This window comes from Platalea leucorodia (genome assembly GCF_965183815.1).
Source record: "Platalea leucorodia genome assembly, chromosome: 21".
NCBI lineage: Eukaryota > Metazoa > Chordata > Aves > Pelecaniformes > Threskiornithidae > Platalea > Platalea leucorodia.
Genome location: NC_138843.1, coordinates 6216697 through 6239536, shown reverse-complemented (window position 1 = coordinate 6239536; position 22840 = coordinate 6216697). Strand labels below are relative to the sequence as shown.

Below are 22840 nucleotides of genomic sequence, written 5' to 3'. Positions count from 1 at the left end.
TTTTGGCTAATCCTCTTGTGTCTCCTCTGCATCGACTTCTTGCACCTCCAACCCCGCTGTGCCGGTGTGGGTGGCTCTGGGTGCCCATGGCGCAGGGTTTTCCCCAGCAGGGTCCAGCCCTGCGAGTGCTGCCCTCCATCGGGGCCCGTGCAATATGGGGTCTTTCAGCCTGATCTGGGGTGCGCTGGGGCTCGGTGTCTCCACCTCCCCATCGCCCCGATGGGGCAGCACCCCGCCGTCCCCCCGCACTGCCGTCCCCCCCCCAAGCACCCTTGGGTGCAGTGAGCAGTGCAGGAAGGTCTTTCCACCCCGGTGGCTGTGGCTTCCCCTCCTAATGCCTTAATCCGCCCCTGATCCGCGGCGCCCCTGGGGCAGCTGGTCCCGCTGACCTTGCAGGTGCCGGCCCTGGGCACGGACCCGGTGGTGCCAGGCACCGTGGGGCGCGGGCTGCCACAGCCGCCCACCCATGGCCGCCTTCTTCACGGCAGCCCTGAAGAGCTTTCAGGGGGGCAAGGAGGAGCCGCCCAAGGGGCCCCCCAAGGATGGCAAGGCGGCCACGCTGCCCAACGGCATGGCCCGCGAGGAGTTTGAGGAGTACCAGCGGCAGCTGCTGGAGGAGAAGTAAAGCTTTGCTGGGGCTGGGGGGTCATTGGGGTCCCCCATGCACCAGGACCGGGGTCCCACCCGCCGTGGGCTGTCCCCGGGGTGGGACAGGGACAGGGAGGCAGCCGGGGCAAGGGACAGGGGCAGAGCGGGTGCCCTGTGGTGCAGGGGGTCCCTGTGGGTGCTGGCACGGGGCTGGGACAGCGGCTCGGTGCATCGTAGGTGACAAGGGGCACCCCTGGGTGTCAGTGCCCCAGAGCGGTGGGTGTCTGGTGCCAGCCCAGCACCCATGGAGCCAAGGGACAACAGGGGCCAGCGTGGGATTGCATTAAGGTCCCACCCCCCCCGGGTCCAGGTGCTGTGGGGACCCAGTGGCCCAGCGTCCAGGAGCTGAGAGGCTGCAGGAGGAGCAAGTCCCTCCAACAGGCACCTTCACTGACCATCTCTGCTCGGTGCTGGGGCAGGATGCGGCCCCTGCCCCCAGATCCCCGTTGCAACCCTCCTGCAGACCTTTGCATCCCCTTCTCCTCCAGCCCTGGCCCAGGGCTGGCACAGCCACGCTGCTGCCGGAGGACCAGGGTGATGCCGGCGGCGGGGGGGTTCTGGCGGGGGGCTTGGTGAGGCGGGGGGTGACAGTGTGGCACCGGCTGCTGCAGGATCGAGCGGGACAAGGCCTTTGTGCAGAAGAAGGCAGAACGGGCCACTGTGCGGATGCATCTGCGGGACAAATATCACCTGGCCCAGGTAAGGACCAGCCCGCCCGCGGTGGGACCTTGGGGGTCTTCCCCTGGACCCTCCACCCTCCGGCACAGCCCCAGGCCGGGCGGCTGCCAGGCCTCCCCCGGACGGGAGATGATTCCTGAAGAGGGCAGCAAATGGCTGCTGTCTCTGTCTGCACACCCGTCTGCCCACGCATCCGTCCAGCCGTCCAAATCTGGAACTGGACAGTCCCAGCGTCCCCCAGCGTCCCCCAGCGTCCCCAGTGCCACCACAGCACCCGGCTGGCCCCGAGGGACCTGCTCTCCCCCCCACCCATGGCCGGTGGGCGCCTGGGTCTGCCCGCAACCCTGACGCCGTCTCGCGCTCGCGTGCAGGACGAGCGGGATGATGCACAGCTGCACGTGGCCGGTGGCGTGGTGGAGCTGCCGCAGGAGCTGGCTGCCATGGTGCACAGCGAGGAGGAGGAGGAGGAGGATGGCGGCGACGGGACCTTCGCCTTCCTGACGAAGCTGCGGGAGGTGGACCTGCCAGCGCTGCGGGACCGCGCGCTGGGCAGCGTGGACGAGGTGAAGGAGAAGTGCACCCTGATGTAGTGTCACTGCCCGCTCTGCCGGCGGGTGACACCAGCAGCGTCGGGGCTCAGCCTCTGATGCCCCCAGGAGCGATGGGATGCGGGTGTTACGGGTGCCATTACTTGGGGGTGGAGGTCCCAATACATGAGCTGGGGGGGGGTTTTACTCCCCAAAACCATTCCCTGTTTCTTTTCTGGGGTGCAGTGGGTGGGTGCTGGGATGCAGGATGCCTGGGCCCCCTCTAGCCACGCTGGCCAAGCCCCTCCCCGCGGTGCCCCTGGTGTGAGGCCCCGGATGGGGTGGGCGGTGGTCCCTGATGCTCTGTCACCCCCAGGACCCAGCGCCGGGGCCTCGCGCACCATTTGGCTCAATAAACGTGGCGTTTGCCAGCACCAGTCTGGTCTTCCTACCATACCCCTCGTCTGCACGAACCCTGTCCTGGGGGTGGGGGGGACACGATGACACTGCTGCAGCAGGGCTGCTCCACGTGCCCCTGAGCCAGCACCCAGCCGGATCCGTCCCCCTCTCCTGCAGCAGCCCCCAGGCACGGCCGCACCCCAGCAGTGCACGGGAGCCAGCGGCACCCGGTGCCCCCACCCCGGGGCCTCCCTTGGGGGCAGCATTGAATGCCCCCTCAGGCATCCCCCTGCCAGCACAGGCAGCGAGGGGTCCCTTTGGCCGGGGCCAGGGTGCCCCGCTCCCTCTTGCCACCCCGGGGACTTGCTCCCTGCTCCCAGGCGTTCAGCAGCAGCACTGGCTTAAACGCTGCCGCGCCGGAAGGCTGGGGGCTGCTGAGATCACTAATACCTGCCTATTTTAGTGAGGTCTAATCTGCCTGAGTCGCCTGTCCCTGAGGACTAAGCTAGCTGAACCCTTGTAAAATGTACCGCCAGCGCTGGCCCCTGCCGGAGCAGGAGCCGCCGGGGGAGTCACGCTGTGTTTGCATGAAAGAAAGGACGCGCTGAGCCACCTCCGTCCTCCCCACGCCGGGGCCATCTGCTCCGGAGAGGCCTGTGGGGACGGCCCTGCCCCGGGCTGCCCGGGGCTGCGGTGGCGGGGCTGGGAGGGGGCGGCCGAATCCAGCGCAGGTGGGGTGGGAGCTGTGCCGTGGAGCTCATCGCTGTCACAAGAGCCACAGGTCTCAGCTGCCCTGGCTGGAGCACCCGGAGCTGCAGGAGCTCCAGCAAGGAGGTCCCTGGGCGCAGGAGGTGCTCGGTTCCCCCCTCCAGGTACCAGTCAAGGAGCTGGAGCGTCCCAGGGAGCGCGCGACAGGTACATCAGGGCTTGACACCTGGGACCCTCCTCGTGTTCGGTGGCCCCACTGCCCCTGCCATCCGCACTGTCCCTGCCATCCCCACCATCCCCGCCGTCGCTGACATCTCCGCCCTCCAGCCTTTCTTCAGAACTTCCAAAATCTCCCATTTGGGCCCAAAAATACACCTGTGTTGCACGGAATGGGGCTGTCCGTGTCCCCACCAGTCCCCAGCCAGGTCCCCAGTGGGGCGGCAGCAGCCCTGGCACCCGGTGCAGCCCTGTTCCCACCCCACGTTCCCGTTCTCCCCAGGGCTGCGGCTCGACACCAAGCGCCAGCCGCTGGGACGGTGGCACCGAGGTCCCCAACGCGCCCCGTCACGGCAGGCTCCTCCATCCCCGCCCCGCGCCGAGGCCCCATCCCTCCCCAACGGGCGGCCCAGCTCCCAGTGCTCCCAGTGGGGCTGCGCGGGGGCTCCCAGCGCCGGCTGGGATTCGGGTCAGGACCCTCCGCCAGGTCTCCTTGGCTAATCGTCCTGCCCCCCCGCCCTCCCCACGCTGCCACCTGCCTCCCACTCAGCACCCTTTTGGGTCACCCCTGCCGCCTCCCCGCCTGCCCAAGGCCTCTTAATGAACTAAAAAAGTGATAAATCCCCGGCCGAGCTGGTCACGTGAGGCCAGTGGCCCCCGGCCGCCCCCCGCCCCGACCCCCGCCTCCGGCCCCACCGCCCCGGTAAGCTGACGCAGCGTCTCTAAGCGTTAGCAGCTTTGCCCGCTAATAGGATTAGGGAGGTTTAAAACTGTCATTTGAGTGAACTAAACCCCCTGATACTCTGCATTGCACCTTCTTAACCAATTTGCCTTCAATTAGGGTAATTGGGAAACTAGCAAAGAAGTATAGCATTAATATTTTAAAGTGATGAAGCGATTACGGGCCTTGGACGAGGAAGCAAATCAATTTGCTATCTGCTCCTAAAAGGCAATTATAATCATTTGGCAAATAAGCCTGCTGGCCTCCCCCCCGCCGTGTGAGCCAACACCTTAAGGCGGTCAGCGGGGCCGCCCGGCCGGCACCGCCAACGCCGGGCAGCTGGGCAGCCCCCGCTTCTAAAATCAGCCCTGGTGTCCCAGGGACCGCGGGTCCCGGCACGGCAGCACCTCCCTGCGCCCGCCGGGGCTGTGGGGGCACCCTGGGGGAAGCCACTGAGGGCCACCGGAGCAGGGGACCCGGCTCCTGCGCCCATCATGGTGACCAGCATGGGCACAAGCGCTGGCCCTGGGCAAGCAGGAGTGGCAAGTCCAGGTGCCCGTTTGCATCCCCGGCCCCATGTGTCATCTCTGCACCTGGGATTGTCCCCAAATTCCCCTGAAGGTGGCACCTGCCCTGCACCCCCCTGGCAGCACTGTATGGCATGGGGGTGTCACCCCGTCCCCAGGGGCTGCGTGGCCCCCAGAGGCGTATGACACCATCCCTGGCGTGGGGACAGCCTGTCCCGGGGGTGGTGGCATGCTGTCCCCAGGGTGGTGGCATGTCGTCCCCAAGATAGCATCACGCTGTCCCCAGAGCGGTGTCAGACCGGACAGGCGAAGCCATACAGCCCCGCCGGGAGGGACGCCGGGAGGGACGCCGGGATGGACACCGGGATGGACGCTGGGATGGCCTCGGGGCCCAAACCAGGGCGCAGAGGTGGCTGCGGGGTCCCGCCAGCAGCAGCTCCGGTGGGGAGGGCACGGACCTGCGTGGGGCAAGCAGCCCCCCGGCACGGCGTGGGAGGGGGTCCAAAAACCCCGCGGTGACATTTGCCATCCAAAAGGGGAAGCGTGGCGAGGAGAGGAAGGGAGTGGGAGGAAGCCGAGACGGCGGCCGGGGGCAGCAGCGTTTGCAGGTGGCAGGAAGAGGCTTTTGGGAGAAAGTAAAAGTGAGCGGAGAAAGAAAAGGGCAGAACCCGCCGGGCGGGACAGGGGCGTCTGGGCAGCACCGAGCACCCCCCACCCAGAGCACTCCAGGACCCCCGTCGTGATGTTCCCGCTGGCCCCTGGCCGGGGTCCCCGGGGCAGCAGCAGGAGGCGGGAGGAGAGGGACGGCGTTTCTGCCCCCAGCCCAGCTGCCTCTGCCCCACGCCCCCACGGCCACGGGCAGCCCCCAGGGATGGTCCCCACGGCTGGACCCCGCAGCTGGTCCCAACAGGGTGTCCCCATGCCCGATCCCCATGCTCAGTCCCATGTCCGTGGCTTGTACCCACGCCTGGGCCCACGGACGGTGCCCAAAGCCTGCTCCCCATGCCTGCTCCCCACGCTTGGTCCCCCTGCCTGGTCCCTACCCCTGGTCCCCATGGCTGGTCCCCGCGCCTGGTCTCCACACCAGATCCCCAAGGCTGTTCAGCCCCTGGTCCTGATGGCAGGGCCCTACAGCCGGTCCTCGCGCCCGGTCCCCACACCCAGACCCCAGACCCCATCCCCACACTTGGTCCTCACGGCTGGAGCCCATGCCTGGTCCCTACCCCGTCCCCACGCCCAGAGCCCATGGCTGGCTGTCACACCTCTCCCCACACCCGGTCCCCACGCCGGCAGGGCTCCGCAGGCAGCATCACCGGGAGCCCGTGGGGCCACACACGCCGTCACCGGGGCCACCCCCAGGGCTTGCCATCCCCATCGGGGGGGGACGACAACAGCCACCACCGCAGCATCCCCATCCCGCCGAAGCTTGGGGCGCCTGCCCCGGACCCCATCCCCGGGACAGAGCCTCGGCAGCCGAAGGAAATCCTCCCCCCTTCCCCCCATCGCCCCGGCCTTTCTTCTCCGCTCCCCCTGTTTCTAATTCTTTTTCCTCGCCCGTAATGAGGGGATTACAAGGCAAACTCCAGCAGGACGCCTTTGTGGGGAGACAATCTGAGTGGGGAAGGCAGTTCGGGGCTTTGTCCGCCGCCGCCCCCCCGGACCCGCGCTGGGGGGACATTTAGAGCAATTACTTGTCCAGAAAGTAACTGTCAATCATTCTTAAAGGGGAAGGCCTCCAATTAATAACCTCGTCTTAATCCTTTGGACTCATTTCCAATCTGCGGGGCCTTGGTGACATCTGCAACACTAAATAAAGATTCTCCCGAGCCTTAGCACGGCGGTTCTGTGACAAATAAGAAGACTAGAGGCAACTTTGGCTGCCAAAGCTGCGAGATTGGTGAGGTTGAGCCGCTTGTTTGGTTCCCAGGAGGGACCGGCAAAGTTAAATACTCCTGGAAAAGCCGAGCTGGGCCCAGCAGGTAATGCCGATTTATTCCGATTCGGGAGGAAGCACCAGGGGAAGATGCCGAAAAAGGGAGCGGGTGTCCCTGGGGTGCGCCCGGGGCCGGGGCTGGGGCCGGGGCTGGGGCTGGCACCCTTCCCTGGGGGCTCGGGAGCCGGTGCCGGGTGCGCGGCAGCATCACTCGCGCTGATTTACACCCGGGGCCGGAGGGCAGGAGCCACCCACGCTCCCCATCGCCCACTGCAAACAACCCGTCCCAGGCGGCCCGAGCCCAGGGGGCCGCGTCCTGGCACCCAGACGGGCTTTCGAAGGGAAAAAAAATGGGACCCAGCGAAAGCCGGGGCTGTCCCCAGGCTGTCCCCCCTGCGTCCCCCGCTGCCGGGCGAGGCCACTTGTCCCCACTGATGCTCTGCTGCTTTCCAGCACCGGGGAAGTGATTTTTTTACCCAGTTCAACCAGAGCTCGATGCCATTTCTGTTGCTTTTTCGGGTGTCTTTAATAACAGGCGCCCGCTCCCCGCCGGCTGGCAGCCCCCGCAGGAAAACCACGGGTCAGGGCGTCGAGCAGGTGGGGGAAAACCCTCCCGAGGCTGCGGGTCCGTGCAGTTCCCAGCACAGTTTTAAAGCTTAAGGGCTTAAACCCAAAAATTGCCACCAGGATGACTGCGGCCGCAGGAAAATGTCCGACGGGAGCAGGGAGGCAGCTCTACCCGCCGCACCCGCTCAGCGCTGCCCGTTTTTAGGCAGGATTCCCAAAATGCCGGTGGCAAAGACTCGGGGCTCCTGGGGGATGAGGACCACAGGGTGGCCGGTGCTGACGTCCCCCAGCCCGACCCCACTGGGGTCCCCCCTTCCATGCCCAGGGACGTCCATGACCCCGGCCAGGCCGAGGTGGAGCAGGGTGGGGAGGTTGTGGAGGGTGACAGTGTCCGGTGCTGCCGCCCTGCTGCCGGGTCGCTCCTGCTTGGTTATTTTGCTGTTCTTCGCTTCATTCCTGCTCCCACGCCAGGGTTTGCTCTGCTTCCCAGGGGTTTTGGCCTCCTTTGCTTTCAGATGGAGTCAGGGTGGGGGGCGATGGGGGCTGCCCCCAGCCCTGGCCCTGCTCTCCACCACCGCACCTTGTCCCTGTCCCCCGCCACTGCCCCACCTCTTCTCTCCTCCCGCTTGCCCCTTCTTGTCCCCAGCCCCCACCAGTGCCCTGTCTCACCAGTGTCCCCCCAGTGCCCATCTCACCCATCCCCATTGCCCCAGCTCCCCCCCGTTGCCCCGTGGGGCCGCGGGACATGGCTGGGCAGGGCAGCCAGGGGGCCCTGAGGGGGTGCTGGGTGCCCCGGGGGGGGCTCTGGGGGCTCTGGGTGCTCACCCCCCTCTCCCCTCTCCTTGCAGGTGTGGAGCTGCGCAAATGAGAAACAGGTGAGCAAGAGTGGGATGGCGGCGGGGGATCCCATTCCCTCCCCGTGTCCCCAGCCCCAGGACATGCTGCGACACTCTCACGGTGACAGCGGGGCCCCTGCTCCCCCCAGCACCCACTCACCCCTGCCTTGGGGCACCCCAGGGCGCAGCACCCAGCACCCCTGCACCAGCTCACAGCTCCCCCTGTGGCACCCCAAGACAGCAGCCCCCCTGCAGCAGCAGGGCTGGACCCGGGGCCGGCCAGAGACCCCGGGGGTACAGGACCACCCGGGGGGTGTCTTGGGGGGCCAGCAGCTCCCAAAGTCGCACACGCTGACGCCTCACACACACTGCACGCACAGCGCTGCACGTGCACGGCACATGCCGCACACAGCCCCTGTGTGTGCACTGCGCACACTGCGCCTGCAACACACACTGCAAACACTGTGCGCTGCACACACTGCACGCGCGGCCCCTGTGCATGCACTGCATGCATTATACATGCTGCACACGCCACACACCCAGAACGCATGCTCTGAGCACGCTGCAGAGGCACCAGGCACAGCACCAACAGACACTGGACACACACTGCACGTTAGATGTGCTGCACACACAGACACTGCACATGCTGCACACCTGCAGGCACAGTGTGCACTGCACTGCACGGCGTGTGCTGCATGCTCTGCAGGCGCCTCCGCTGCACGCACTGTCTGTGCTGCACACAAAGGCACCACGTGCACTGTGCAGACACTGCACACGCACTGCACGCACTGTGTCCCCACAGATACTGTGCGTGGATTCAGGCTGTGTCTACACAATGTGCACACTGCACACATTGCACGCACTGCACTCCTTGCACATGCACCGAGCTGTGCACGCTGCACACGCACCGCACACGTACACTGTGCCCTGCATGCTGCAGGTGCAGACATTGCGTTGTGCGTGCTGCACGCACGGCGCACAGACACTGCACGCCGGGCACTGCGCGCTGCACCCGCACTGCACACACTGCACGCAGTGGCCGTGCAGCACAAACTGCCCTGCGCACGTGCGCCCAGCCCCACGCACGCACGCCCACGCCGCGCACACCGCGCACACGCTTCACACGTTCCACCCCACGCTCAGTCCACTGCACGCGCGCCCTCCCGCTCCCCACCGCGCGCACCCCTGCGCGCACCCCGGGCACCCCAGACCTGCCCGCGTGGGCGAGCCACGCGCTGCGCGCATCCCCGTACCCGCACAGACACGCGCCTGCTGCAGATGCACTGCTCGCGCCCACGCTGCCCACACGGGCCCTCACCGTCCACCCTGCGCACAGACACCCCGCACGTGCGCAGCCTGGGCAGCACCCCACGCCCACCCCCTGCACACCGCCTCTCGGGACCCCCAGTTATTTCCCCCCGGAATTACCTGACGTTCCCTCTCCCTCCCCACACCCATTTGCGCGTTAGCCGAATTTTTGCCGGCGGCTCTGGGCGATGCAGCGCCTTCCCCTCAGCACAAGTGCCCCAGGATTACGACTTTCTGCCCCATTTCCATGTTTGCCTACATTCTTGCGGTAGAAAGGGACCTTAATCCCTAGCAAATACTGCAGGAAGATCTCAGATGCCGGATAAAAAGCTTACAGAGGAAACGTTGCAAGGGTTGAAAATGCTTATAAGCATGCAGAAAAAAAGTTATTAGCCACGGGACGGCGCCGGGTCGCTCCAGCCGCACTTGGGGACCGACGCTGGGTCCTCCAGCAGTTCAGGGCCAGGCTCGTAGCTCATGGGGAAGCCGGGCTGGAGCAGAGGAGCTGGGCTGGGAGGAGGGAGCTGACCCGGGCTTGGTCCCGTCCACGCCAGGGCAGGGGGGAGGTCGGGTCGGCTCTCAGTGATGGCACTTCCATAAAATCCTTGGCTTTAGGTGAAATCTGACTTTTAGTTTCGGGCAGGTGCATCGGCCTGGTTGCATCTCACCGTGGAGCCAAGCACGGGGTGCCCAGGGCACCGTCCCCGGGACCCCAGGTCAGTCCCTGCCACACCGCGGCCCCGGGATAACGCTGCGGCAGAAGAGAGGATTACGCCTTTGCGTAACCTGTTTCTGGGGCTGCCCCATCCTCCCATCCATCCGTCTACTTGTCCACCTCTCCCTGGCCTGGGGTTGCATGGGGGGGTCCGATGTCCCCATGCCCCGGCTAACCCCCGCGGTCCCCTCGCAGGCACCGCCATGTTCCTGAATAAGTGCGAGGGGGACCTGGGCGAGCTGCGGAAGCCAGGGGACGGCGAGGGCACCCCGCCGGCTGCCACAGAGGAGGAGCAGCCCAAGAAGAAGCACCGGAGGAACCGCACTACCTTCACCACCTACCAGCTGCATGAGCTGGAGCGCGCCTTCGAGAAGTCCCACTACCCCGACGTCTACAGCCGCGAGGAGCTGGCCATGAAGGTCAACCTGCCAGAGGTCCGCGTGCAGGTAGGGAGGATGCCCGGTGGCCCCAGCACCCCGGACCTGTCCCCTGGGCGGTGGCAGAGGGACCACCCCAGCGCTGGAGGGCTGCTCCCAGCTCCACTGCTACCGCCTTGCTCTGTGCCTCAGTTTCCCCATTGCTCAAAGCGGGAGCAGCATCTCTGCAGAGTCGGCTGCTCCTGCCAAAACCAGAGAGAGGATTTAATGGCTGAGCCTTGTTCCCCCACGAGGTCCCAGTTCAGCCCATGTGCCAGAGGCTCCCTTTGGGCAGGGAGATGGTTTTTAGAGATTTTTTTCCCTGCTGGTGGCAGCTGCTCCCATCCCTCCCGCTGATCCCACTTGCATCCCTCCTGCTGGTCCCATGGGAAAGAAAGCACCCAAACCTCAGCTGCTCGTGACCTCAGTCTAGGGCTGGGAAAGCACAAGATCCTCAGGGATTTGGGGGTTTTAGGGTTGTGGGAGCGGTTCCAGGGGGCGGCGGGGTAGGGGAGGTTTCGCTCCTGGGGCTGCAGGAGAAGGCTCTGCCCAGGGGAGGCACAGCCTGGGGAAGAGCCTGGGGTCCCATCGGTCTGGTCCCCCCTGCCCCTGGGACTGATGGGGTGAGAGCAGGGTGAGGGAAAGGCTCAGGGAGTGGAAGAAGCAGCAAACCCACCGCAAAGCAAGGCAGTTATCCCTTTACAAATGAACTGAGTTTCCCAGGGCTCAGCCCCAGTCCAGGACACCGCAGCCTTTTCTGGGGGGTGTCCAGACTGTAGGGACACGTCTGCCGAGCTCTCTGAGCAATGACCGGTTTCATGGAATCATAGAATCATTTGGGTTGGAAAAGATCATCAAGTCCAACCCTTAACCCAGCACTGTCAAGGCCACCACTAACCCATGTCCCTGAGCACCACATCTCCCTGGCTTTTAAATCCCCCCAGGGATGGGGACTCAGCCCCTGCCCTGGGCAGCCTGGGCCAGGCCCTGACAGCCCTTTGGGGGAAGAAGTTTTTCCCCATACCCAACCCAACCCTGCCCTGGCGCAGCTTGAGGCCGTTCCCTCTCGTCCCATCGCTTGTTCCTGGGGAGCAGAGACCGACCCCCCCGGCTCCAGCCTCCTTTCAGGCCGTTGCAGAGAGCGATGAGGGCTCCCCTCAGCCTCCTCTTCTCCAGGCTGAGCCCCCCCAGCTCCCCCAGCCGCTCCTCCCCAGCCTTGTGCTCCAGCCCCTGCCCCAGCCTCGCTGCCCTGCTCTGGACATAAATTTTGCACCAGTATAGCCCAGTGTCCACCAACAACTGTGGCCAGCCCATGGGAGACATCCCGTTCTCAGCCCAGCCATTCATCTTTACCCCCGCTTTGCGTCGCGCAGCAGACGGCCGTGCCCCGTGCCGCTGGGGGCTCCAGGGACACGGGGACCAGCGCTCTAACGGGCAGCTCCTGCGGGGCGAGACGTCACCGTTGGCCTTGGCTCACCGGTCCCTCTTGTTCCTGCTGGGTTTTGGTGCAACTGTGGCAGTTTGGCTTCTAAAAGCTTTTACTGAGGGGCTTTTAAAGGGCAGACAACAATATACGGAGGATTGTATGGGTGTTTGTGGGGCCGGGGTGCATGTTCCCTTGGAGCAGCGAGGGCGGGGGCTGCACGGTGACACCTCTCACCTTCCACACCTCGGAGATGCCCTCCGTCTCCAGGGTTTGCGGGAGAGGTTTGGCAGAGGTGCGCGGTGTGATTGCTGGAGCCCCGTGGGACACCCTGCCTGGGACCCAACACACAGGGCACCCCCCGTGGGGCGGGATACCCCATACGGGACACCCCACCCAGAGCACCCCGTGTGGGGCACCCTGCATGGGACACCCCGTGTGGGATACAGCACAATGGGGCACCCCGCATGGGGCACAGCACATGGGGCACCCCAGATGGGGCACCCCGCATAGGGAACAGCAGGTGGGGCACACTGCGAGGGACCGGCTGGGCACGGTGGGGCTCACCCTGGCTCTCCCCTTGCAGGTCTGGTTCCAGAACCGACGAGCCAAGTGGAGGCGGCAGGAGAAGATGGAGGCCAGCTCCATGAAGCTCCACGACACCCCCGTGCTCTCCTTCAACCGGCCCCCCATGACGCCCAACGTGGGGCCCATGAGCAACTCCCTCCCGCTCGACCCGTGGCTGACGTCCCCCATCTCCAGCGCCACCACGGTCCACAGCATCCCCGGATTCATGGGAGCCCCCCAGGCCCTGCAGCCCCCCTATGGCGGGCACTCCTTCCTCAACACCCCCCCGCCGATGGCACAGGGCATGCAGCCCATCGCCCCCGCACCCTACCAGTGCAGCACCACCTTTGTGGACAAGTATCCGCTAGAGGAGGTGGACCAGAGGAGCTCCAGCATCGCCTCACTCCGCATGAAAGCCAAGGAGCACATTCAGACCATTGACAAGACCTGGCAGCCCATTTGATGAACGCTCCCCTCCGGCCCCGCCAGCCCTCGGCTCCTGCCCCCGGCATCGGCTCGGCCCCAGGGCGGGCGAGGGGGGTCACGGTGGGATGCTCAGCAGGACCAAAGCCGGCGTGGGGCAGGGATGCCAGGCTGCATCTTCTGCCTGCCGAGCCAGCACCATTGGTGGCAAGGGAGCGAGCCGGGGCGCTGGTGGGACCCCACCGTGGCAGAGCACCCCGGCAGCCACCCGCGGCCCCTCTGCCTTGCCGAGGCACCGGCCTGGGCTGAGGATCCGGCCAAGGGTCAGGCATCCGACCGTGCCACCGGGCCACCCACCGCCCCTGGTTGGACACCTCCTTTCCCAACACCCCTTCTCCTTCCCATTATTCTTAATTTTTTTTTAATGCTGCAGATTTAAACAAAACTGAACAGAAAAGCTCTAGTTTCATAGGGAGTACCTGGGGGGATTTTTTTAGCCACATCGGGGCGTGACGCCGGTTGTGCCGGTAGATGCGCTGGCACTGAGAAGATGGTTGTATCATGAGTAAAGAGATAAGCTGAATGGCTGCCGCGTGCTGGAGTCGGGCGCTGCCAGGGGCCCTGCCCGCCGTGCCGCTCGTTAGCGGTGCCGCTCGTTAGCGGTGCCACTCGTTAGCGCACTGGGGCTGCGGAGCCTCTGTCGGGAAGGAGCTTTCTGGGGGGGATGCGGGAGCATCATCCCCGGGCACCCTCCTGCCCCACTCCCCTGGGCTGTTGCGTGCGGGGCCGGATCCAGGCACGGGTGACATGCTCCGGCCCCGGCTGCGGGCTGGGACCAGCTTTGTGCCTCGGCGGCCTGTCGAGGGGCATCTGCTCAGCCATCCCTCGGGAGCTGCGCCTGCCGCCTGCCTGCCCTAATTGCTCCCCAGCGGTGCTCGCCCGGCCACATGTTGGCGGCACAAAGCTGCAGTAATTGTGCCAGCGGGAGGGTGGGCGGCAGCGGGACCCCTGCGGCCCCCGGATGGGGCTGGCGAGAGGAGGGGGCCGGCCAGGAGCCCTGGGGTCCCCGCAGTGGGAGGTGACGGGCTGCGTCAAGGCCAGTGTACCCCTTGCCAGCGGTTTCTGCCAGGTGGGAGCAGGGTGGCAGTGGCAAGGTGCCACGTCCCCGGGGGTCCCCGGCAAGGCTCTGCAGCCCCAGGGGGACCCTGCCCGCCCCCCGGGGCTTGTGGCACAGCCAGCGTCACTGGCACCCTCACGGTGGCAGCAAGGGCCAGCACAGCTCCGGTGGAGATGGCTGAGCCCACTGCGGCTTTGAGGTGCTGAAGCACGGCCGGGACAGCAAGAGATGGGGGCTCAGTCCTGGGCGAACAGGTGCCCCGGGTCCCCGGGGTGTCCTGGGGTGCCCCATGTCCCTGGGGTACCCTGGGTCCCTGGCGAAGCGAGGCGAGCGCCGACCTTCCCCACACCAAAATGACATGTTTCCCCTGAAAAATCTTCCCGCTTCAGACCTGATGACAGCCACAAACCGGGGCTTCGCGGGGGAAGCCCCATCCCCACCGTGTCCCCATGTCCCTGCACAGGCCAGACCCCACTCAGCTCCAGGACCCCTGGCCGTAGCCCCCCCACCCCGGGGGGTCTCACCCCAATCCAACAGCCCCAGGGCCGGACTCTGACGTCCCCACAGCCCCGGGGTCAGGCAGGACCGGCCGGGATGCCACTGGGCCAGGCGAGGCACTGACCCCAGCGAGACCCTTCTCCTTGTCCCCCGTCCCCCGGCTGCTGCTGCTCGTCTGCTTTGTTAGTGACAATTAAACCTTTAACAACGCATTAAATGCATAATCGATGCTCCCCCGGCTCCCCAGCCCGGCTAATGGGCCGGGGCCGAGGTGAAGCGGCCCCGGCAGAGGCGTGCTCCGGAGGGGAGATAATGAAGCAACGGCCGCGGAAGTAATGGGGTTTGATCCAGGGGAAGGGACGCGCTCAATGGGGGCTGCGCTTTTCACATGACATAATTGCCGAGGCTGGCGCCAGCCCGGGGCACCCCCCGGCCTCCCGAGCACCAACAAAAGCCGGCTGGCGCGGAGAGCGGGAGGCTCAGCACCCCCCGACCCGTTTGATCGGAGCCTAATTGGGGCGAGGGTGCTCCCCCTGTCTTGCAACTGCCACCCAAAAGCGAGGGCGCAGAGAGGCCCTGGGATGAGGATGCGTCTCTCTGGGTCCCTGGGGTTGGGGGGTATGCGAATTATTTAAATGAATTAATTTGCATGGGGTGGCACTGGCACACCCCAAGGCATCGTGGCCAGGGATGTTGGGGTGCCCTCGCCAGAAGGGCTGGTTGCCCCTTCCCTCCCACGGGTGCCCCGGTGCTGCACTGCACTTAGTGCAGAAACAGGCAATAGTTCTGGCCCAAAAAAATGCCGGTGAGATGCAGAAAAGCCGTAGGAGTGCCGAGCCGCCTGCCCTTCCCGCTTTATTGCTCTGTTCCCCAGCTGAGACCCGGTGGAGCACACCCCGCATCATTTGTGGTCCCTGGCACATGGGGCCACGTTTGGGAAAAATCCAAGCAAAAAGGCATTTTTTCCCCCCCCAGATCCCAATCCTGTCCTGAAATCGCTCGCTGCCCGTACAGGGCCTGCACAGCCCTGCGCCTGGGGCTGCACTGGGAGGACTGGGTGCTGCTGGGAGTGTTGGGGGCACTGGGGGGGTTCTGCCAGCCCCTCGTGGTGGAGCAGGAGCCCTCCTGCTCCCACCCCCTTTAATCCCCTCCTGTGGGATTTGCCCCCTAATCTGCTTATTTCTCTCTATTTCTCCTAGGCCTGAATGAACCCAACGCCGCCCTGGCACGACGCCTCGTGCCGGCTGAGCCATGGGGTCTGGGCACTCTGCCCCTGGGCTGCCGGGCGGTGTCCTGGCACGTGGGGCTGGCGCTGGCTTGGGATACGGGGCTGGCGCTGCCATGCCAGGAGACATGGGGCTGGCAGTGCCCTGTTTACGGGGCTGGCACTGCCCAGGGAGATGGGGCTGGCACTGTCCTGGCATACGGGGCTGGCACTGCCATGCCAGGAGATGCGGGGCTGGCGCTGCCTGTACCTGCGGTGGCAGTGCTGTGTACACGGGGCAGCACCGAGCTGCAGTCCCCTGCGCCAGGGGTCCCTGCCGTGCCGCGCAGTGAGCCCCGCACCCCCTGGCACAGGCCGGGATGGGGCTCACCCCCTCTTGGTGCCCACCTCCACACGTCACCTCCGTCCCCTCCAGCCCCCTGCCCCGCAGCACGACAGACGTGGCCCCAGGGGACTGCAGTGACAAGGGGGGACCACGCTGTCCCTCTACAGGGTGTGGGAGCCGGGGACCTCAGGGCTCAGGTTCTCCTCGGGGGTGTTGACCCAGGAGCTCCCCGCCGCCCCCCAGCTCCCGGGGGGGGAGGTGGAGAGGGGGCTGCCGGGCGGCGAGGGGGAGGCCACCAGCCGCAGGTTGAGCTTGGCGATGAGCGGCTTCCCCACGCTCACTGTCTGCTTCTCCTCCACAAAGTCATCCATGCCGCGGTAGCGGTACTGCAGGCAGACGGTGAACACCAGCTCCTGCTGCGGGGGCACCGGCAGTGTGGGCATCCCTCCCGGGCCACAGCCACGGCCGTGCCGTACTCCTGGCACCGGCCCCCCACCCGGTGTGGCTCTTACCCGCAGTTTCTGTAAGCCGCAGAGCCGGCTGTAGAGGCAGCAGGAGGGGCAGCCGAGGCTCCAGGCGGACGCCAGCGGGCTGCCCACCTCCTCCGGGCTCTCCTTGTTGGTGCACTTGAGGTCCACATCCAGCTCCTGCCACGGATGGTGTCCAGCCGTGGAAACCACCACGGGTCCCCCCACCCTATTCCCCAGCATCGCCCCAGCACGGGCTTCAGCAGCCCGCTCCCACCTCGGGTATGTCGGTGAGCTTGGCCTCACACTTGGTGATGTCCTCGGGGGTGGCCACCACACGGGTGTAGATGATCATGATGTTGGAGAACTCAGCGGCGAAGCCCAGCTGGACGGTGACACCACAGTCGAAGCGGAGGTGCCGGCTCTCCGGCAGGACTGGGGGAACAGCGAGTGTGGGGCTGGGACCTGCAGGTGCTCAGCGCCAGAGCTGCACCCGCGGGTGAGGTGACCACCGGGGTCACCCCGGAGTGGGGACACCGACATGATGCTCCTGCCACCAGGCCGGCGCCAGTGATTTCTCTCCTCCAGGGTGGGAGAGACCTGGCAGGTGCTGCCCGCTGCCTCTCCCTGTGACTCGGCACCGTCCCCCCACCGGGTGCCAGCTCCGGCCAGGGTGGCCGTGACTCTCACCGTGAGCCTTGGCCCACTGCAGGTTCCTGGCAGAGGACTCATCCCGGCCCGGGGGGCAGATGGGGTCCGTCAGGGCTCGTCTCTCCGAGAGGTTGCTGCGGAGCTCCAGCGCCTGCCGGCCCCGTGTGATCTCCAGCGTGCCCATGTCTGCGGGGGGCACGGGGGTCAGTGGGGGCCACCGGTGGGGTCACTGTCCCCCACCGCTCCCCACTCACCCTCAGCCACCTTGTCCAGCAGCACCGTGATCTTCTCGTCCTCCAGCAGCCAGCGCTTGAGGAAGCTGACGAAGACACCGTTGGAGAGCTCGCCCTGGCTCAGCTCGTAGGCTTCGGCGTCCGCACACCTGTGGGGATGGGGCAGCGGTCGGCTCCATCGTGGCCTCCGTCACTCCCCCAGGAACCAGCCCCCGCTGGGGTGACAGCCCTGGGGAAGCCAGAGACGGGTGCCCATGGCTCTACCCGCTCCCATCGACCCAACCGGCCACTGTGCCAGGGAGAGGTGGGAGCCGCGGCCAGATCCTGGATGCTTAAACATCATCAGCCCAAATCCCTCTGCTCCGGAGGAGCCTTGAGGCTTAATCCCCTCAGGTGCTGCCCAAAGCCAGGCAGCGCCGTGGGCATCTCCCTGTCCAGTAAGGGACTGGGGGCTGCCGCTCACCCACCACCTCCAGCATCGACCAGAAGGAGCGACGCTGCCGATACACGGGGCGGGGAAAGACATGGGTGCAAACAGGGCTGAGCCACGGCAGGGGGCTGAGTCCCGGCCCCACTCTGAGCCAGGGAGGGAGACTCAGCCCCGCTGCCTTCGCTGGGGGGTGGCGGGGAGGGGACCCACGTGGCGTAGCCGAAGACGATGTTGGCCGTGACCTGCAGCGCCCCGACCTGTGGGATGACGTCGTCGTTGAGGTTCCTGCAAGAGAAGAGCTGCTGGGCAGGGCCAGGACCTGCCGCTCCCCCAAACCCACCCCAAGGCACCCCAGACCCTGGGGGCTGCTCCATGCCCTTCTGCCCACCCATCATGGCGTTTGCCAGCTCAACTGGGGCAGTGATGCTTTGGGGTGTCCAGACAAAGCCAACGGGCTTGGACGGGACCCCGAGGATGCCCCACTCCTCTCCCCTGGGGAACCAGCACCCACAGGCACCCCCATGCCAGGACCTCCCAGCAGCTTGCCCCCGGGCTGGTGGCCAGGGCTGGGTCACCTCTTGCGGCACATGTCGAGCAGGAAGATGTTGAGGCCGGTGCGGCGCTGCTGCATGCTCCGCAGCACCCGCTGCACGCACAGGCAGTGGGCTGAGGTGTAGGAGCTGGGCGCATCGATGGGCACCATGAAGCTGTTGCCAAAATTTTCATAGCCGTGCCCGGCATAGTAGAGCAAACCTGCCAGGAGGGGCGGAGAGCGGGTGACATCCCTTGGCCTGCCGGTGCCCACTTCTTGCCCAGCTGTCCCCCAAGACCCCACCGGCACAAAACCACCCGGTTCCCCCCCGACCGGAGCCGCCCTGGCAGATGCTGCCGCACCGTAGACACCCTTGTCGAGGAGGAGGAGGAACTCGTTGACAGCCATCTGCATCTCGGCCTTGCACAGGTCCAGCAGCGAGACCACCTTGAAGTCGAGCTGGCGGAGGAGGGCGCTGAGGGCGTGCACATCCACCATCGGCGCCTTCAGCTGCTTGTGGTGCAGGTAGTGCATGTTGCCGATCAGCAGGGCCACTTTGTCGGTGGCTGTCAGGACAGGAGAGGGAGGCGCTGGGGACGGAGTGGGACGCTCCTGCTGTCCCCGCTACCTTCAGCCCACAGAGGTGACACCCGGTTGTGGCCGGTGTCACTGTCCCCAGGTACCACGGTGCCCCGTGGCATCCCTGCCTCTCCCCAGAGTGCTGCACCCAAAGCCCCCCTAACCAAGTGGAGCCTCGTGGGGTGACACTGGTGACACTGGGGATGGTCACAGCCCCACAGGGCCACCAACCCCTCCTGGGCAGGCTCTTACCATACAGCTGGCCAGGGCTGCCACGCTCCGGGGAGCCTGGAAAGAGAGAAACGCCATGCCATGGCCCCGTGATGCCCGGGGAGCGCAGCAGGCAGAGCAGCAGGGATCTGCCTGCTCTGCCCCCACCTACCTCCATCCCCCTCCTGCCAGGAGCCTCCGGACGTGAAGAGCCGCGGGCCTACGGCAAAGAGGGGAGTCAGGGAGCCCCGTGCATGGCAGCACCTGCCGGCGCAGGCTGGAGCCCCCAAAACGTGGGGCAGCCATGGGAGGGCTTTACGGGCAGGCAGAGCAGAGCCAGGACACCCCACGTGGGGTGGGAGGCCACAGAGGTTTGTCCGGGGCCCTCACCGATCTCCACGTCCACTTCCCGGCTCCACACCTCGTGGAAGAGGTTGAACACGCGGCAGGAGTAGCTGCCCCGCTCAGCTGTTGTCACCAGCTTCACCTGCCGGCAGGACGGAGCGGGCAGCTGGGGCGGTGTGCCATGCCGTGCCGGGCCATGCCGTGCCGGGCCATGCCACACCGGGGATCACACCATACCTGGAGCCGGGGCGCCTGCGCACCCTCCACGGGGCGCCGATTCCTGAACCACTGGTACTGGGGTGGGGGGTTGCCGATGGCTCTGCACTCCAGCACCAGCGTGTCCCCCTCGGCCAGACGGCACGGCCGCGGCTGCCGCAGGATCTGCAGCCCCGCCATGGTCGGGCAGTAACCGCTGGCTGGGGAGGGGATGGGGCAGAAAATCCGGCACCCGGCCATGGCAGGGCTCTGCTGAGCTGCCCCCAGGCCCCAGGTCCCTCACCAGCAGGCCCTGGCACCCACGGGTCGTGTGAGCCAGTGGGCACGAGGAGGACACAGGGCATTCAGCTCCTCCGTGGGCAACATCACCCCAGCAAGCCCAGAGACCCTTGCGGCTGAGCAAGGGTGCAACGTGGAACGCGATGCCCTATAGGAGCCACCCTGGTCCCGACGGGACAAGCGGTGCCCCACGGGTGCCAGCCCGGGGACGCAGACCTCGGGGCCCACCTGAGCTGGGGCTGCTGCTCTTCTCCACCCGGACGTGGGCCCACCTGGAGAAGGCGAAGGCGGCCCCGCAGTTCACCCGGCAGATGTACCACTCGGGCTGGCCCGGCGGGGCAGCCGTGTCGATCACCAGCTCCGGGGCCGTGGCTCCGGGCACCTATGAGACAGGAGGGGGCCAAGGAGTCGGGGGATCCCTGCCACCCGTCCGGGTGCCCTCACCATGGCTGGGGCCCGGGGGCCCTGCTCGATGGGGCGCAGCGGGACCTCACCTCCTGCTTTCCGCAAAACCACTGGTACGTGAGCCCCGGCGGGCCGGTTGCCCAGCAGGTCAGGGACACCCGCGTCCCCTCCGTCACCACCTGCGACTCCGGCTGCACCGTGATGCGGATCATGTCCTGGACTGTGGGAGAGGAGAGACCAGCCTGGGCTGGCTGAGACGCCTGTCCCACACCATCCCATCACATCCAGTCCCATCCTGTCCTGTCCCATCATACCCTGTCCCACCCCCAGCAGCCTGTCCTCTCCCATCCCACCCCATCCTATCACACTATGTCCCATCCCACCCTCTGTCCTGTCCCAACCATCTCATCCTACCTTGTCCCATTCAGTGCCATCCCACCCACCCCACCCCATCTCATCCTGTTCCATCCTATTCCACCCCACTCTGCTCCACCCCATCCCATCCTGTCTTGTCCCATGCCAACCTGTCCAATTCTGTCCCATCCCATCCCACTGGTCCCATCACAGCCTGTCCCACCACATCCCATTGCCCGTCCGCCCCATCCCATCACAACACATCCCATCCTATCTCACCCTACTGCATCCATCCCATCCCATCCCATCCCATCCCATCCCATCCCATCCCATCCTGGCCAGGGCCCCACTACCCAAATCAAGACCACCAGCTGGAAGAGCTGCTCTTCATCTCCCCCTGCTTTCCTTCTGCTGAGCCCCTGTCCCCCAGTGCCCCCCTCCAGGCCCTGCGGGACCCCGCTGCCTGTCCCTACCGGCACTGCTGAGGACCTGGCAGGCCTGCATGTGCCCCATCCTCTCCAGGCAACCCAGCAGGTACTTGAGGGTGCAGTCACGCTCGGCCAGGAGCTGCAGGAGGCACTGCGTGGGGCTGCCACAGGGCTCCAGCACCTTCAGCGAGCACATCTCCAGCTCCTCCGCACTGCAAGGTGCCCAGAGCGCTCGGCACCGTAGCCCACCTCCCACCCGGGGGGGACAGGGACCCCCGCCGGGGGACTCAGCAGTGCCCCCAGCCCAGGCTGCGGCCACGATGGGATGGCCAGGGGACCCGCGTGCCCCTCGCTCAGCCCAGGGCAGGGCTGTGCCCATGTGCGTTTTGTCACCCAGTGGGGGACAGACCCCCGGAGATGCGCCCCCACCCCTACCTGCACTTGAAGCGTTTCTCGGCCCCGGCCACCTCAGCCAGCTTGCGCCAGCCCCGGCCGGCGTTATCCAGGAGCTCGCAGAGCCGGGCCACCACCTCCTCACCCAGCGAGCCGATGGGCACGCTCCAGTCCCCCATCCTGTCCCAGCCCCGCCACCACCTGCCTGGGGACGCAGAGGGGACAAGCTGTCAGCGGGTGATGGGGTGACAGGCACCTGCACCCCGCTGGACACCGCCGGGCACTGCTCCAGCCGGGCACGGGGTGGCTCAGGAGGGAGAGCACCAGCCCGAGCTCGCCGGTGTTGGGTCACCTCCCCGCAGGAGCCCAGGAGGGTTTTGGCCTCCCCAGGGAGGCACTGGGAGCTGGCCAGGCAGCGCTGCTGGGTCTGGCCGCCGGCAGCCAGCCAGGAACGACACAAGTCCCCCCTCCACGCCTGGAGGACAAGAGCTGTGACAGTGGCACAGGGGACCCTGCTCACGCCCCAGCCTCAGGCGAGAAGCCAGGGCCACGTTAGCCCAGCCCCAGGACAGGGACCTTCCCGGGACAGGGTCCAAGGAACGGAAAAGAGGGGATGTCCCCTGTTACCTTCCCCATCCCTTCAGGGGACACAGAGAATGGGGCCCATCATGGGGGGCTGAGCCCAGGGACCCCTCTCCTTCTGGCAGAGACCCCAGTGGGTTGGAAGCAGCAGCCCCCTCGCTGTCACCAGGCCTCTGGAACCAGCATGAGCACTGTCGGGCCACCCTGAGGAGTCCGCGGAGGGGTTAGGGAAGGGGACATGGGGGTCCTGGGGCTGGGACCCGCTTCAGCTCCCCTTGACTGCAGCAAAGGCTTCGGCACCGAGGGGAGCGGGGCATGAATCACCTTGGACGGGGGCAGCACCCAGGGATGGGCTCTCTCCTCCCCCAGGTCCCTCCCCACCGACCCATCCCGAGTGGGCTCTTGTCCCCAGGACCAAGCCATCTGCAGTGGCTGGGTGACACTCGCCCAAGCACGGGGGCTCCAAGATGGAGGGAAGGGACTGAGGTGCCCCCTCTGCTCGCCTGCTGCTGGATTTGGGGGACTGGATGCACTGCGGGGTGGCGAGGGGAGGGCAAGCCGCAGGGCGGGCACGGCGGGGACAGAGCACTCACCGCTGGACACGGCCTGGCCTGAGCCCCGTCAGCTCCGAGGGCGCGCGCTGAGCCCCAGGCAGAGGAAATGAGGGTTGAACCCACAGCCTCCCCCAGCCCCCTGCGCCGCGGCACTGCACTTCTGCTTTCCTGCGCCGCTTCCTGTGCCCCGGCGCGCGGGCGCTGCAGCTGCCAGCCCGGCCGCCCCGCAGACCCCCGGGGGAGCCAGGCACGGCCCACGGCCACAGCCCCTGGGCATGGGGCACCGGGGATGCCGCTGGGCTGGGCGGTGGCTCCATCGCCCCTTCCTCATTGCTGGAGGACCTCGCGGGTGGCTGCTGCGTCCCCACAGCCCAACTCGAGGCCAGGCAGGAGCTGCAAGGCAGC

General features: G+C 66.5%; 3 protein-coding genes across 3 annotated transcripts; 2 read left to right on the top strand and 1 right to left on the bottom strand.

Annotated features, from left to right (window-relative positions):
- Positions 1 to 466: 466 nt before the first annotated feature.
- Positions 467 to 1916, top strand: LOC309599493 (complexin-3-like; the record flags this gene model as incomplete). The annotated part of the gene is made up of 3 exons (XM_082330993.1): positions 467 to 621; positions 1260 to 1347; positions 1698 to 1916. 3 exons carry the CDS (start codon positions 467 to 469, stop codon positions 1914 to 1916), a joined length of 462 nt encoding a protein of 153 aa, XP_082187119.1.
- An 8070-nt stretch (positions 1917 to 9986) lies between these two features.
- RAX2 (retina and anterior neural fold homeobox 2) lies at positions 9987 to 12652 on the top strand (the record flags this gene model as incomplete). The annotated part of the gene is made up of 2 exons (XM_082331547.1): positions 9987 to 10229; positions 12209 to 12652. The coding sequence occupies 2 exons, from the start codon at positions 9987 to 9989 to the stop codon at positions 12650 to 12652; spliced, it is 687 nt and encodes a 228-aa protein (XP_082187673.1).
- A 2963-nt stretch (positions 12653 to 15615) lies between these two features.
- On the bottom strand, positions 15616 to 22523 carry LOC309599720 (mucosa-associated lymphoid tissue lymphoma translocation protein 1-like). The gene is given in 19 exon segments (XM_082331434.1): positions 15616 to 16193; positions 16290 to 16424; positions 16522 to 16679; positions 16935 to 17081; positions 17150 to 17277; positions 17769 to 17843; positions 18134 to 18311; positions 18453 to 18656; positions 18922 to 18957; positions 19052 to 19099; positions 19270 to 19366; positions 19462 to 19554; positions 19556 to 19640; positions 19948 to 19954; positions 19957 to 20101; positions 20214 to 20344; positions 20952 to 21118; positions 21342 to 21504; positions 22475 to 22523. Coding segments are annotated over 18 exon segments (2226 nt in total). The 5' UTR covers positions 21479 to 21504; positions 22475 to 22523; the 3' UTR covers positions 15616 to 15938.
- Positions 22524 to 22840: the final 317 nt, after the last annotated feature.